The 17,058-nt window shown below is 39.8% G+C and overlaps 1 protein-coding gene across 3 annotated transcripts in view; it reads right to left on the bottom strand.

The window, feature by feature from the left end:
- The window catches only part of LOC127647422 (gastrula zinc finger protein XlCGF8.2DB-like), a 93,346-nt gene that overhangs the window by 44,604 nt on the left and 31,684 nt on the right, over nt 1-17,058 (bottom strand). For 2 of the 3 annotated variants that reach the window (XM_052131645.1, XM_052131644.1), the window contains exon 2: nt 12,000-15,371. The exons of the other annotated variant lie outside the window; for it this stretch is intronic. In XM_052131645.1, the coding sequence (XP_051987605.1) occupies nt 14,401-15,366 (966 nt within the window). In that variant the 5' untranslated portion in view covers nt 15,367-15,371 and the 3' untranslated portion in view covers nt 12,000-14,400. Of the gene's footprint in view, nt 1-11,999; nt 15,372-17,058 lie in introns of those variants that run through there. 3 annotated transcript variants of the gene reach the window in all.

Genomic DNA, 17,058 nt, shown 5'->3' with positions numbered 1-17,058 from the left:
TACGCTCTTATGTTTTTAGCCCCACAAATAGCTATAGTTTACACACAATATGGCTATGACCTAACGTCACATCAAAACAAGTCAAGAGTAATTGAGCACACGCTTCAGTCTATAATAAGCCAATGGTAAACAGGACCCGCCCACATAATTATCATACAAGAGACAGACATGTAAGAATAAATACAAAAATAAATAAATGTGGGAATATTTAAATATAGAAATAAATAATGTGGGAATAAATAAATATAAACATAAATGAATGCATACATAAATAAATAATTAAAAAAATAAAAACAAATGAAAGAATATTTTTTTTTTTAAAGAATACAAATAAAAAGAGAAAATAATAAATAAAGGAAAAAAAGTCATACCAAATAAATTCAGGAATAACTTTAATTAAAAACTAATCATATTTGTTTTATCAAGACATTTATTCCTTTATTTATTTTCTTATTATTACATTTATTTATTTATGTATTTATTTATAATTTTTGCATGTTTTGTCCTCCATAGATGTGTTGTGAAAAGTGCTATAAAAATAAAAATGACTTGACTTGGTATGCAATGACATACCATTACCTGCAGTTTGCTCACTACAATAACTCTGGGCAATCCCCTTTTGTATAACTTCTTAAAGACCTTGACTGGTGGAAAGTTGTTCCACATGAAGAGCAGTGTTATAGCTTCTGTCCAGTATGCAATATCTCATGTCGTTTTAGGGCGTACGACCAACTAAATCTCTTTTCACATTGATGGCACGAGTAAGGCTTTTCTTTAGTATGAATTCTCATGTGATCCTTAAGGACACCTCTCTTTGTGAAACTCTTTCCACACTGATGGCACGTGAAAGGCTTCTCTCCAGTGTGAATTCTCATGTGCCCATAAAAGCTTCCTCTACTCATAAAACCTTTTCCACACTGAAGACAAGTGTAAGGCTTTTCTCCAGTGTGATATCTTATGTGATCCTTAAGGCCTCCTTTCTTAGCAAAACACTTTCCACACTGATGGCATGTAAATGGTTTCTCTCCAGTGTGAATTGTCATATGCTCATTAAGTGATCCTTTATATGTGTAACCTTTTCCACACTGAGGGCACGTGAAAGGCTTCTCTCCAGTGTGAGATCGTAGGTGTCTTCCAAGGCCTCGTTTGTCTGTGTATTGTTTTCCGGACTGAGGACATGTGAAAGGTTTTTCTGCAGTGTGAATTTTAATGTGCATGTTAAGATTTCCTTTCCGAGTGAAACTCATTCCACACTGAGGGCATGTGAAAGGTTTCTCTCCAGTGTGAGTTAGCATGTGCTCGTTTAGACTTATTTTCAGTGTGAAACTCTTTCCACACTGAGGACATTTAAAAGGTTTCTCTCCAGTGTGAAATCGTATGTGTCTTCTAAGGCCTCGTTCGTCTATGTAACTTTTTCCACACTGAAGGCATGTAAAGGGATTTTTAGCTTGAGTTTTGTTTTGTGATGAATTCTTCTCAGTCTGTGAACAACCAAAATATTTTTCTCCAGTTACGAAATTAAGATTCTGATGTTTCACCTCCTCTTCATACAGTTCTTGACTTTCCTTCTTCACTTCATTCAGTTCTTGATTTTCCTCTTTCATTTCCGTCAAGTCTATAAAGACAAAATACAAAAAGCAATTAAAGTGACCTGCAACATAATGGAAGAAATTTCCATGGGACTACTTCAATATCATATTGCACAAAATGTTCTTAAAACGCAGAGGCATTATGCCCCCTTTGAGCTAAGAGGATTTTGAAAAGTAGTATTCGAAATTCCAGAGATGTATTTTTCCTTCGATAATCAAAATGAATTATTATTGCATGTAGAAAATACTGTCTGTGGCTGAAATCTTTCTTAACATGTCTACATTTTGTCAGTCTCATTTTCCGATAGAGGCAGCTTCCCATGGCTGCTTCAGAGATGGCGCTCACGGTGCAAGGTTGAGCAACAAGGGAAAACATGTATTATGATATTAAAAACTAATTAATTTTAACAAATTCAGTGTAGTTTTTTTATCCCATTTCCCCCCACTTTGGAATGCCCAATTTCCACTACTTAGGTCCTCGTGATGGCGCGGTTACTCACCTCATTCCGGGTGGCGGAGGACAAGTCTCAGTAGCCTCTGCTTCTGAGACCGCCAATCCACGCATCTTATCTCGTGGCATGACACCACGGAGACTCCACATGTTGAGGCTCTTGCTCCGCAATCCACGCACAACTTACCACAGCGAGAACCACTAGTCATGACCACGAGGACGTTAGATAATCTCGGAATGCTATTCCATAGAAACTTCACAGTACAGGTAATTCCAAAGAACACATTCCATGCTAGCATATTCGCAGGCAGTCTAAAAACGGTTTCCCTTCCACTCACCTGTTTCCTTCACCTAAATTACAGTGGCCATGCCCCCTTAATGCTACACAAAATGGATAATATAACATGTAAAAAATACTGAAAATACATATGCATAACAAAGAATAAATACACCAAATATTTAAAGATCCAGAGACAATTACAAGATACATTACATATATAATGTAATGGGCTAGACGGGCTAGCCTCATTTCGTGCCGACAGAAATACAGCTCTCTGCGGTAAGACTCGCGGTGGTGGCTTGTGTGTTTACATCAACACGGAATGGTGCAAGAACTCTATGCTAGTCTCTAGTTACTGTTCATCGCTGTTGGAGCTTGTGACTGTTAGATGCAGACCTTTTATCTACCACGGAATTCACCACTGTTTGCATAACCGAGTTTACATTCCCCAGCCTAACGCTAAGGAAGCGCTCTGTGAACTGTATGGGGCTATGAGCTGAACTGCAGAACGCTCACCCCGACGGACTGTTTATTGTCGCGGAGATTTCAACCATGCAAATCTCAAGACAGTGCTCCCTAAATTCCATCAGTATGTGGACTTTGTAACGAGAGGGGCTGAACGCTTGATCTTGTTTACACAAACATCCCAGGCACGCATGCGGCGGAGCCCCGCCCCCACCTCGGCTACTCAGACCACATCTCTGTTATGTTAATTCCAGCATACAGACCGCTCGTCAGAGGCACAAAACCGCTTCAGAAGCAGGTGAAAACCTGGCCAGCAGGAGCCATCTCTGCTCTTCAGGACTGTTTTGAGTGTACTGACTGGCACATGTTCAGGGAGGCTGCAACATATGGCGATTCTACCAACTTGGAGGAATACACAGCATCAGTGACCAGCTACATCAGCAAGTGCATTGATGATGTCACTTTCTCCAAGACCATCACCACATGCTCCAACCAGAAGCCGTGGATGACTGCGGAGGTGCGCACGCTGCTGAGGTCCCGAGACTCCGCCTTCAGAGCATGTGGCGCATGTGGCAGGGCATCCAGGCCATCACCAACTACAGGACAACATCAGTTGCCTGTGACAAAGATGCCTCCCTTCCAGATGCGCTGAACGACTTCTACGCTCGGTTTGAAGTGCAGAACGACGTGATGGCGAGGAAGTCCACCCCTCCTCCCAACGACCAGGTGTTCTGTCTTACCACGGCAGATGTGAGGAAAACTCTAGGTAGAGTCAACCCACGGAAGGCTGCTGGACCAGACAACATTCCTGGCAGAGTGCTCAGAGGATGTGCAGACCAGCTAGCAGATGTTCTTACCGACATCTTCAACATCTCTCTGAGCAGCGCTGTTGTTCCAACGTGCTTCAAGGCCACCACCATCATCCCCATGCCAAAGAAGTCTTCAGTGTCCTGCCTCAATGACTACCGTCCCATCGCACTTACACCCATCATCATGAGAGGCTCGTCATGAGGCAGATTAAGACCCAGCTGCCCCCCTCACTAGACCCACTGCAGTTTGCGTATCGTTCAAACCGTTCAACGGACGATGCCATCACCACAACCCTCCACCTGGCCCTCACCCACCTAGACAATAAGGACTCATATGTTCGAATGCTGTTCATAGATTTCAGCTCAGCATTCAACACAATCATTCCCCAGCACCTGATTGGAAAGCTGAACCTGCTGGGCCTGGACACCTCCCTCTGCAACTGGATCCTGGACTTCCTGACTGGGAGACCTCAGTCAGTCCGGATCGGGAACAGCATCTCCACCACCACCACACTGAGCACTGGGGCCCCCAGGGCTGTGTGCTCAGTCCACTGCTGTTCACTCTGCTGACTCACGACTGTGCAGCAATGCACAGCTCGAATCACATCATCAAGTTCGCCGATGACACGACCGTGGTGGGTCTCATCAGCAAGAACAACGAGTCAGCATACAGAGAGGAGGTGCAGCAGCTGACGAACTGGTGTAGAGCCAACAACCTGTCCCTGAATGTCGACAAAACAAAAGAGATGGTTGTTGACTTTAGGAGAGCACAAGGTGAACACACTCCGCTGAACATCGACAGCTCCTCTGTGGAGATCGTCAAGAGCACCAAATTCCTTGGTGTTCACCTGGCGGAGAACCTCACCTGGTCCCTCAACACCAGCTCTATCACCAAGAAAGCCCAGCAGCGTCTCTACTTTCTTCGAAGGCTGAGGAAAGCACATCTCCCAACCCCCATCCTCACTACATTCTATAGAGGGACTATTGAGAGCATCCTGAGCAGCTGCATCACTGCCTGGTTTGGGACTTGCACCGTTTCAGACCGCAAAGCCCTGCAGAGGATAGTGAGGACAGCTGAGAAGATCATTGGGGTCTCTCTTCCCTCCATCAAAGACATTTACAAAAAACACTGTATCCGCAAAGCAACCAGTATTGTGGACGACCCCACACACCCCTCACACAAACTCTTTACCCTCCTCCCGTCTGGCAAGAGGTACCGAAGCATTCGGGCCCTCACGGCCAGACTGTGTAACAACTTCTTCCCCAAGCCATCAGACTCCTCAATACTCAGAGACTGGTTTGACACACACGTGTCCTGAGTTGCACTTTAATTACTGTCACTTCATAACTGTCTGCTACCTCAATAACTGCTATGTGCATAGAACATTATCTCATAGTATGTTATGTTTACATTTTTAGAAACTGTCATCTTTTTGCACTACTGAGTACTGGTCGGCGCTGCACTGTCTATTGTCCTGTTCATTGTCAGTAATTTGTTGTGCAAAAAGTACAGGACAGTACATGTTTGCACGTGCACTTTATATAGGTATATATAGGTAGTTTATATAGGTATTTTATTTCGTTGTGTAGTCTCATGTGGTCCTACGTTGGTCCTTTGTTGTTTTTATGTAGCACCATGGTCCTGGAGGAACGTTGTCTCGTTTTGCTGTGTACTGTACTAACTGTATATGGTTGAAACGACAATAAAAACCACTTGACCACTTGACTTGATATATTTACAATATGGCTCTAACATCCCGGCCCCTAATTGTCCATTAAAGGCAAATTAATTTAACCATAAAGAGCCGAATATTTTCAAAGAGCCATGAAATATTGAATGATATAGTCCTTGTAGAAACGAGAATGAAAATTAAAAAAAACTATTCCTATCTATCACCAGTTCTTGGACTATAGTACTCCTGGTTATCGGCTCATTTACAGTTGGAATCCGAGAGACAGATTATGATTGAGTAACTTGTGGATCAATGTTGACTCAAGATGCAAACTGTTCCAAAACGTTTCAGTCCAATTTGGTGAACTGCAGTGGTGGCACTAGAGGCTGGCCAGGGATGGGACACCTTATCCAAATACATTGAAACTTTTCACAAGTCCTGACATTTAATCTCAGACTTATGTCAGTTAGGATCACTACTTTATTTTAAAAATTTGAAATGTCAGAATAATAGTAGAGAGAATGATTTATTTCTTTTATTTCATTTATCAAATTCCCAGTGGGTCAGAAGTTTACATACACTTTATTAGTATTTGGTAGCATTGCCTTTAAATTGTATAACTTGGGTCAAACGTTTTAGAGAGCCTTCCACAAGATTCTCACAAAAAGTTGCTGGAATTTTGGCCCATTCCTCCAGACAGAACTGGTGTAACTTGAGTCAGGTTTATAGGCATACTTGCTCGCACATGCTTTTTCAGTTCTGCCCACAAATTTTCTATCGGACTGAGGTCAGGGCTTTGCGATGGCCACTCCAATACCTTGACTTTGCAGTCCTTAAGCCATTTTGCAATAAGGTTGGAGGTATGCTTGGGGTCATTGTCCATTTGGAAAACACATTTGTGTCTGAGCTTTAACTTCATGGCTGATGTTGTGAGATGTTGCTTCAGTATATCCAGAGCCGTCGCAATGGGGTAGGCAAGGTAGGCAGTTGCCTAGGGCCCCCAGCTGAAGGGGGCCCCCGACAGTATCAACCACTGTAAACAAACCACCACAGTGAGACAGCGCTATCACTCAGTACTGTGCTCCGTGAGTGAGAGGGGCCCCCCAAACTAGAGGGATTCCCCCTATGCAACGACAAACACTATGAGTGCCCTAATCACTGTAATGTTGAAGTGACATCCACTGTCGCGCACCCCCCATCAGGTCCCCCACTAGCTGTCAGTGGAAGAGAAACTGTCGTTCCCACACTCAGCGCTACGCGGGCATTTAAATTTAAAAATGTTATCATGATGAAGCGCTCATACCCTTCAGGATTTTACAAAAGACAGAGAAAGAAAGAAGAAGAGGAAAAACGCCAAAGACACAGCGGTAAGTAAACCATTATTATCTCCAAATACAACTGTCTGACGTGTTTTTCACATTTCTGCGAACAAACCTTGACATCAGTGACCAAACACAACGGTAGATGTGAGCGTTGTTAGAGGGTGAAAAAGTTCAACTATACACAACTTTGTTCTGTTTGCAGAATTTAAGCATAAAATACACACTAGACAACTTCTCGCCCTTCACTGTTGTAGCTACAGCGTTTGAAAACTTCCTTTGAGCTAAATCCTCTTGATGCACGAGCCCAGATTACGATCGCATGATATTTTTTGCCATGTATAAATGCAAAAGCTAGAGAAGTGTTGTCACTTACTCTTGACGGCTGTCTGCCCGCGGCTGCGGTCACGGTAAAAACGTTGTCAATTCCAAACAAAATTAGCTGGTCCTATGACTCCCATGCAAAAACAAAATAATCCATCAAGTCCGGTTACATTTTAGGTGTACACAGGCTATCAATTTCCGACACCGTGTCCTTTACTACACTCTAGTGGCCACTTTGTGTAGCGTACTACAGAGTAATTCATGACTCTTAAAATGCACCAGAATACAAGAAATCCCATCTGAATTTTTAAATTTTTCCTGAGGGAGGACTTGGGACCTCACTTCACTCTTTTGCCTAGGGCCCCCAAATATCTTGAAACGGCTCTGAGTATATCCACATAATTTTCCTTCCTCATGATGCCATCTATTTTGTGAAGTGCACCAGTATCTCCTGAAGCAAAGCACCCCTACGACATGATACCATTACCCCCATGCTTCATGGTTCGGCTCGTAAACTTCATCCTTTGTCCTACAAACATAATAATGGTTATTATGGCCAAACAGTTAAAAAAAATTTATTAGACCAAAGGACATTTCTCCAAAAAGTAAGATCTTTGTCCCCATGTGCACTTGCAAACTGAAGTCTGGACATTGTATGGTGGTTTTAGAGCAGTGGCTTTTTCCTTGCTGAGCAGCCTTTCAAGCTATGTTGATATAGGTCTAATTTTACTGTGGATATAGATACTTGTCTAACTGTTTTATACAGCATCTTCACATGGTCCTTTGCTGTTGTTCTGGGATTGATTTGCACATTTTGCACCAAATTACGTTAATCTCTAGGAGACAGAATGCGTCTCCTTCCTGAGTGGTATGATGGCTGCATGGTCCAATGGTGTTTGTACTTGCGTACTGTTGTTTGTAAAGATGAACGTGGTACCTTCAGGCATTTGAAATTGCTTCCAAGGATGAACCAGACTTGTGGAGGTCCACAATAATGTTTCTGAGGTCTTGGCTGATTTCTTTTGATTTTCCCATGATGTCAAGCAAAGAGGCACTGAGTTTGAAGGAAGGCATTAAAATACCTCCAATTCAGTACACCTCCTATTTGGCTTATTGTCTAAAGGCTTGACATCATTTTCTGGATTTTCCCAAGCTGCTTAAAGGCACAGTTAACTTGGTGTATGTAAAATTCTGACTCACTGGAATTGTGATATAGTCAATTAAAAGTGAAACAATCTGCATGTAAACAATTTGATTTAGCCAAAACTATAGTTTGCTAATATGAAATATGTGGAGTGGTTAAAAACTCAAACACATTTTTATTTAAATTGTGGATCAAAGTGAAAATTACAACTTGTTGGCTCATTGTTCATTGTGCAGAAACTAACGCTTAACAATAAAATCCAAGTAATTTAACCATTTAAATTTGCAATTGTCATAAATAAATCAAATGGATTGTGATGTGGTGGACAACAGCAAAGTGGAGTGTCTGGATTTTACATACAACACTACTAACCTGGGAGATAACATGGCTATGCAACCAAGCTGAATTTGTGGAAAGTTTTTGCAAGCTATCATTTCATGAATGATGTGTGCACTAGTACATGAGTTTTCAACATATGGGTGCCTGTCAAGGGAGGCGCGAGATATAGGCTCAGGTGAATTGGAATTGCTAGATACAGTAGGTTAATTTCAAGACATTGTATATGATAACATCCCCTCAGTTACAGTACTGTTTAGAGAGGAAAACCCAATAACAATACTGAGCGGGACTGCGCAAATCTGTCTGTTTTTTTTATCTCCTGAATAAGTTGCATCTCCTACATAACTGCTGCAGTGTCCGGATACTAATAACTCTGTGTTGATGTGCCAAAAGTCCAAGGATTTCTTTATTGCTAAATCCTAAACTAAAGTAGGCCTATTATTTAACAACATCCTCCACACCCATCTCTTGCACTAATGAAGCTGCTGGCACGGCATCTGTTCTATCAGTGTGATAATGATGCTCTGTTAAGCCTAATATTGAGATTTTTTCTCCCTTGAATATACTACTTTATTCTCACAATGCTAAGACTTTATTCTAATAATTTTTACTTTATTCTCATACAAAATGTAATATCATAATGATACGATTTTATTCTCATAATATTTAATTATTTGCTAAATATTCCTACTTTATAATCAAAATCTTTTTCTATTATGGCAATGAAACGCCATTGTAGGATCACTACAATCATTACCCCTTCCCCTTTTGCACTGGTGTGCAATAATTTGACATGTTCAATGTTATTTGATTTTAAACAATTTAAAAATCAAGGCACCACAAAGAGGATATTTAAACGCAGCAGTTTACACACACACATAGGAGACCCGGGTAGCTCAGTGGTAAAAGACACTAGCTACCATCCCTGGAGTTTGCTGGTTTGAATCCCAAACTCCAGTGACTCCAGCCGGGTCTCCTAAGCAACTGAATTTGCCCGGTTGATAGGGAGGGTAGAGTCACATGGGGTAACCTCCTTGTGATCACTATAAGGTGGTTTGAAAAAAAACTCCACACACATGACATGGAAATATGAACCAGCCTGGGCAGAGCGCATATACAGACAGTGATAGTGTGATCATTTTTGTTTGATTTTAATGTGAGATGTATCATTTTTATTGTGCTATTTAGGCTTATAGCTCACTGTTCTGCTATTTTGAGTTGCGTTTGAGGAAATTTCATTGCAATAAACATTCTTTATTTCTGCATACGACTCCCGACTAAATCCAAATAACCAGTAAGTTGACCGGTGGATGTATTAAAATCTACTTGTTGTGTGAATTGTTAAAAACAATTGAAGATTAGATAGAGGCTTATAGATTATATATTTATGCAAGCTAACATTGACATTATTGTCAATTAATGCAAGTTGGGCTCACTGATCGGAATTAATTTACATTTGAAGCCAGAATTGCAGCCTGCATTTTTGCTTTTGTCCCTGATGTAATTAACATTAAGCCTTCTTTTCTTTCATCCCAAAATAACATTCAGGGCTATTAACAAAGTATCAGGGGATTCAGCCCCATCAGCCAGTGTCTAGCTACACCGTTGTTGCCATATATAGAAAGGAGATATATGTTCTGCTATCACTGTCAGAAACTGTCATGACACACTGGCTACCTAGTGAACAGACACACCAGATATACAGTACCCTCAAATTAAGACCAAAATTCTTCTTTGGTCAGCTGAGCAACAGCATACTTTTAGGCTTTTAGAGGAGCATTCCGCAGCCATAATACCCTGCAGCTCTTGCCTGGTTGCCCACTAAAGCTAAGCAGGGTTGAGCTTGGCCAGTACCTGGATGGGAGACCTCCTGGGAAAACCAAGGTTGCTGCTGGAAGTGGTATTAGGGAGGCCAGCAGGGGGTGCTTACCCTACGGTCTGTGTGGGTCCTAATGCCCCAGTATAGTGATGGAGACACTACACTGTAAAAAGGCACCGTCCTTTGGATGAGATGTTAAACCGAGGTCCTGACACTCTGTGGTCATTAAAAATCCCAGGACACTTCTTGTAAATAGTAGAGGTGTAACCCTGGTGTCCTGGCCAAATTCCCCCCATCTACCATGGCCTTGTATTAATCTCCATCCCTGAACTGGCTACATCACTCTACACTCTACTCTCTCCTCCCCACCAATTGTGTGTGTGTATATATATATATTCTGGCGCACTATGGCTGCCGTTGCATCATCATCCCTATGCTATGTAAAGCGCTTTGAGTGCCTAGAAAAGCGCTACATAAATGTAAGGAATTATTATTATTTAAATGCAAGGACGCTCTAGACTACATGTAAAACATCAACTGATGTGACATTAAAATGTGTTTTCAATTACTTCATGCTTCATTCTATGAGTAGAATTCACTCAAGATCAGTAAAAGAAGCCATTTGAACTACTCAATGACAATAGTAAGTAATAAAGATGCAGTGGAAGATTTTTTGAATGGACATTCTGCATTCATGATGCTAACATGCTATTCGGAGCCATAAGATGTGCCGATTACACTCTGTTATTATGATTTATGATGACACTGATACTACTCCAAAGATGGGTGTATAAAAGAGATTTAATGGGTAGAATACAGACTGACCAGAATGACGAGGCATACCTTACTGTAGACCTTATTCTGTGAGGGATATACTTACCAACTCTTCAATGGCACGATGGTATGAAGCCGCATAAAACTCCTAAATCACATCTGATTTTCCACAACTCGTGTTGTCTAGAGTTCTTTGTATAGTTCTTTTGTATACTGAATGTTCTTGGCCAGATACTTTATCAATGTTTTGACCATGGAACAATCCAAAAACACTTTAAACTGCAGTACAGCCCATTAAAGAGACTGTACATCTATTCCTGACAGCCTCTTTGTCATTCCCTTTAAAAATCAAAGAAGAGTGAATAAGGTCTAAGAATGGCTTTTGGCAGCAGACGGCATACACTTAAGAGTATTTGAGTAGACTCAATTCATTTTATTAATTAATTCAACAAAAAAGATAATAAAAAAAATAATAAAATAAAAATCATATGACATGTTCTTTGAAAATGCCTCTATGAAAATGACCATTCACATGTAGGTTAGTTTACATCAGCTCACTAATAACTGCATGCTAATGTGTTCATGTGTACAGACAGGGTTGGGAGGGTTACTTTTGAAATGTATTCCACTACAGATTACACAATACATGCTGTAAGGCCAGTAACGAATTCTAAATACTTTGGATTACTTCTTCAGCCTTGGTAGATTTTTTCACTTGTTTTGAATATAAAAACTCTGCCAGTACAGTAAGACAAAATACACATGTTAAAAATACATTCTCTGAAAAACCCAAATATCTTACGCAGTGTTGTTTCTAAAACAAGATAAATCATATTGATCTTGTTTTAAGGATTTTTTTAGATATTTTTACAGATATATACATACATACCTGTATATATACATACATACATACATACACACACACACAAACACACAGAGCCAAAAGGTTGGAAATAATGAACAGATTTTGCTCTTATGGAAAGAAATTGGTACTTTTATTCACCAAAGTGGCATTCAACTGATCACAATGTATAGTCAGGACATTAATAACGTGAAAAATTACTATTACAATTTGAAAAAAAAAATCAGAACTTCTTAAACTACTTCAGTTCTCATCAATAAATCCTCCATGTGCAGCAATGACAGCTTTACAGATCCTTGTCATTCTAGTCAGTTGTCATTCTAGTCAGTTTGTCCAGATACTCAGATGACATTTCACCCCACACTTCCAGTAGCACTTGCCATAGATGTGACTGTCTTGTCAGGCACTTCTCATGCACCTTACAGTCTACAAGATCCCACAAAAGCTCAATGGGGTTAAGATCCATAACACTCTTTTCCTATTATCTGTTGTCCAATGTCTGTGTTTGTTTGCCCACTCTTTTTGTTTTTCTATTTCAAAAGTGGCTTTTTCTTTGCAATTCTTTCCATAAGGCCTGCACCCCTGAGTCTTCTCTTTACTGTTGTACATGAAACTGGTGTTGAGCGGGTAGAATTCAATGAAGCTGTCAGCTGAGGACATTTGAGGCCTCTATTTCTCAAACTAGAGACTCTGATGTACTTATCCTCTTGTTTAGTTGTACATCTGGTCTTCCAGATCTCTTTCTGTCCTTGTTAGAGCCAGTTGTCCTTTGTCTTTGAAGACTATAGTGTACACCTTTTGTATGAAATCTTTCGTTTTTTTTTTTTTTTAGCAATTTCAAGCATTGTATTAACTTTCTAGAGAAAGCAGTTTCTTTTTTGCCATTTTTGACCTAATATTGACCTTAAGACATGCCAATCTAATGCATACTTTGGCATCTCTAGAACAAACACAAATACAATGTTACGATTCATTTAATGAACAAAATACTTTCAACAGTGTTTGATATAATGGCAAGTGATTTTCTCATACCAAAAGATCAATTTAGCATGATTACTCAAGGATAAAGTGATGACTACTGTCTAGATTTGATCAAAAATAACTTTTTTCAAATCGTGATGGTGTTGTTTTTTTTTACATCAATAATGTCCTGACTATACATTGTGATCAGTTGAATGCCATTTTGGTGAATTAAGGTACCAATTTCATTCTGAAACAGCAAAATCTGTACATTATTCCAAACATTTGGCCCCCAGTATATATAATTTTAATTGTTTTAAAATATTTCCTTAGTCTTTCTTTACTGTTACTGGATGGCCCAGACACAGAGACTTCAAGAGTGCACATTGAATGAAATTGCAGATGCAGTTTATTGTTCTACTCCAATCTCAATCAATAATTACCAGAAGAAAAAAAAGTGGTACACAATACGGGATATTTAATTATAAACACATGGGACTCTTATTTTGAAATGTCTGCACTCCCAGTTGTGAGTTCACTAACGGCTGATTCGCTGAGAAGGTGAATTTAATTCAACCTGTTAACCTGATACATGAAAAAGACCCTATTCAAAAGAGTCATTTGCTCACGACTCTCTCACTCTGGGTTTGTATGTTTGCATGTGGTGCAGCGAGCTCATTAGAAACAGAATGGGTGAAAAGCGGCGCAAGACACACTGGTGGTGCACGCTCTAAAGACGTATTCAATAATTCACAAGATGATATCTGACGAAACCACACACAACCAGACTGTCGCCAATGGCAACTATATTTTAAATTATTGTCGCAATCAATTATTTTAGTCGTGGTTTGGAGCCCTGGTTAGGCTACAGGTTTTCATCTATTGATCTGAAGCAGTCGTGGGCATTGTGTTGTGTTTGTGCTGCCGCTTTTTGCACCACTTCTTGTGATGTGCGTGGAAAATCCCAGCACAAAAGTGTGGGCAAGATCACAAAAGTGACATAAAATTGGCTGAAAATTCCAGACATTCTACCAATCTCATTAATAAATGTAACCAAATGCAACCAACCTGATAAAAGGCATCTTGTTCACATTAATTTACAAATTTTCATTTAGCACCAATTCCAACAAATTAGGGATGCATGATTTGCCCAAAAAAATATATATCTATGTATTGCAATTACAGCTGTGAATAAGATAAATATTTATGTCATATGCCATATTGCTACCTAATAAATATCGAATAAAAACAAAAAGGCATAACGCTCACTTGACTACTGCAATCCTACCATGAAACATCAAGTGACTTGTGTCTGGCAGATGCCAAATTAGCTTATCATTCAATATTTGTGTAAGTTCGATAATGTATGATTGAACAGCAATACAATTACATAATTTTGAGAACTACCATGTTTTTGGTATACAAAGGCACTTTGATATTTATAATCAAGTATAGAGTGATACAAAAAGTGATGCAAAAGGCAAAGATGACAAAATATTATTCACATTGTGAAGAGAACTTGCATAAGATCAGAGGTTTTAAAGTGGGTGCAAAAGAAAAAAGCAAAGCTTTTTCATACCAATGACACGACATTACTTGCAATTTGCTAACTTAAACAACTCTGGGCAATGCCCTTTTCTATGACGTCTAAAAGTCTTTGATTGGTGGAAACTTTTCCCACATGAGAGGCAGTGGTATGGCTTCTCTCCAGTATGCAATCTCTCATGTTGTTTTAACGCATCAGACTGTCTAAAACTCTTTCCACACTGAAGGCACGTGAAAGGCTTCTCTCCAGTGTGAATTCTCATGTGCATTTCATGGCACTGTTTCAACACAAAACTCTTACCACATTGAGAGCATATGAAAGGCCTCTCTCCAGTGTGATTTTTCATGTGAGCATGAAAGCTTCCTCTACTCTTGAAACTCTTTCCACACTGAAGACATGTGTAAGGCTTCTCTCCCGTATGATATCTTATGTGATCCTTAAGGCCTCCTTTCTTTGCAAAACACTTTCCACACTGATGGCATGTAAATGGTTTTTCTCCAGTGTGAATTGTCATGTGCCCATTAAGGGATCCTTTAGATGTGAAACCCTTTCCACACTGAAGACATGTGAAAGGCTTCTCTCCAGTGTGAGATAGAATGTGTCTTTTAAGGCCTATATTGTCTGTGTAACACTTTCCACACTGAAGGCATGTGTATGGCTTCTCTCCAGTGTGATATCTCATGTGATCCTTAAGGACTCCTTTTTTCCCAAAACTCTTTCCGCACTGAGGGCATGTGAAAGGCCTCTCTCCACTGTGAACTATTTTATGTTTCTGAAGACGTTCTTTCCGTGTAAATCTCTTTCCACACTGATGGCACATGAAGGGATTTTTGGCTTGAGTTTTGTTTTGTGAGGAATTCTGTGAAAATGCTTCTGTCTGTGTGCAACTAAAATAGTTTTCGTCAGATATGAAAAGAGGATTCGGATACTGATGTTCCTCCTTCGCTTCATTCAGTTCTTGACTTTCTTCTTTCACTTCTATCGGCTGTTGATTTTCCTCTTTCATTTCCATCAAGTCTAAAAAGAAAATATCAATGTAAAGTAATTAAAGTGACCCTCAATGTAATGGAAGAAATCTACAGGAGTCAAGTACCTAATTTTATATAATATTTAATGTACTAAAGGTTCATTAAAATTTGAAATTTTTATAAATTAGGGCTGCACAATTGGACAAAAAATATATTGTGCTTTTGTCATATCATGATTGCAACTGCAAATGTTGAATATTTAACATCCTACATTGCAGCTGATTAGATATTAAGGATAAAGAACAAAAAGGCTTACTTGACTAATGGTGTGCAACAACTGCAGATCATGTGATTGATTCTAGTAGCAGTCAATTTGCTCATGATTCAATTGTCTGAAGCTGCTGCATGACAGCACGGCAATAAAGATTACATAATTTTGAAGAGAAACCACCATGTGTTTGATATACAAAGACACTCTGGTACAACTATGGCAGAATAGAGTGACTAGTAAGTCACAGCAATGGTGCTCGTTTGAAGAAAAACCAAGTAAGATCTGTAAAGTTTTTAGTTATACAAAAAGTTATACAAAAGTAATACAAAAGCAAAGATGCCACAGCATAATTTAAACTGTGAAGAGAACTTGTGTAAAATGAGAAGATTTAAACTGGATGCAATGTGTAGCAATATAAAATACATTATGACAAGAATGATCAGGGTACTAATGTGTTCTCTTGTATGGACTATGCCTTTAGACAATGCCTTTGGTTAATGTCAACTAGATGGCACTGTGGGATTACACATGTTTATTTGAATGGGGATGTGACATCTAAGAGTAATTCATGGAGCATTTTAACTCTACAAGTAGCTCCTAAACCCACAACAGCTTGGAGGTAGAGCTGCACGTTTATCATTAAAAGATCAGCATCTCGATTCAAACACCAACGCGATAATATTCCTAAATGACAACCATTCTATGTCTATGAACATTCCCGTGGCATACCTTTGATAGCTCGACTACCACAGAGAAAAATAAAAAATCCTACTTGGCATTACCACACTCACAAATAATTGACACCACCAATGAGAGGAGGAGAGCTGCAGCTATCGGTCAACTTTTCTCAAAATATTTTAATTTACCATCACACACAGCATATACATGGGAACTATGACGTCACATCGGGTATAGCAAAAGCCAGGTTGTGCTAGCGGCAAAAAGTCAGCATAGAGCGTCACAAGAGTTACCCATCAGACAGATACGAAACATGAAAAATTTACCATAGGAGCAGAATGAGTGAGGCAGAGGAAAGCACAAGTAGGTCTAATAATCAGAACCCTGACGTCGTTCTTGTACTGAAAAAAGGGGTTTATACCACAGAGTGGGACTTTTTCGGCTTCAAACCAGATTATGTTTTCAGTAAACCATACATTGCAAGCAATACTTTGCCATTGTTTCTGCATCAAAGGATAACACCACAAACCTGCTTAGTTTCCCTGTCTCAACCTCAGAATACATACTTAGGTTACCAGAGCCTGCCAAATCCAGCTCACCCACCGCTATGTGGCGCTTTGTGATGATTACTAACTGCAACCTGTGCCAGCCAGACATCACTTCAGTCTACAACTGCTGCCAACTCCAACCTTCACTGGCCACTGCCTGAACCTTGGACATAGGATGGACTTCACTGGAAATTAACTGCCACAAGTTTCCAGCTGGACTGCAATGCACTGAACTCTAC

The sequence above is a fragment of the Xyrauchen texanus genome, chromosome 8, assembly GCF_025860055.1.
Source record: "Xyrauchen texanus isolate HMW12.3.18 chromosome 8, RBS_HiC_50CHRs, whole genome shotgun sequence".
NCBI classification, from domain to species: Eukaryota; Metazoa; Chordata; class Actinopteri; order Cypriniformes; family Catostomidae; genus Xyrauchen; species Xyrauchen texanus.
Note: the sequence above shows the minus strand (reverse complement) of the source record. Positions and strands in the feature narration are given on the sequence as shown.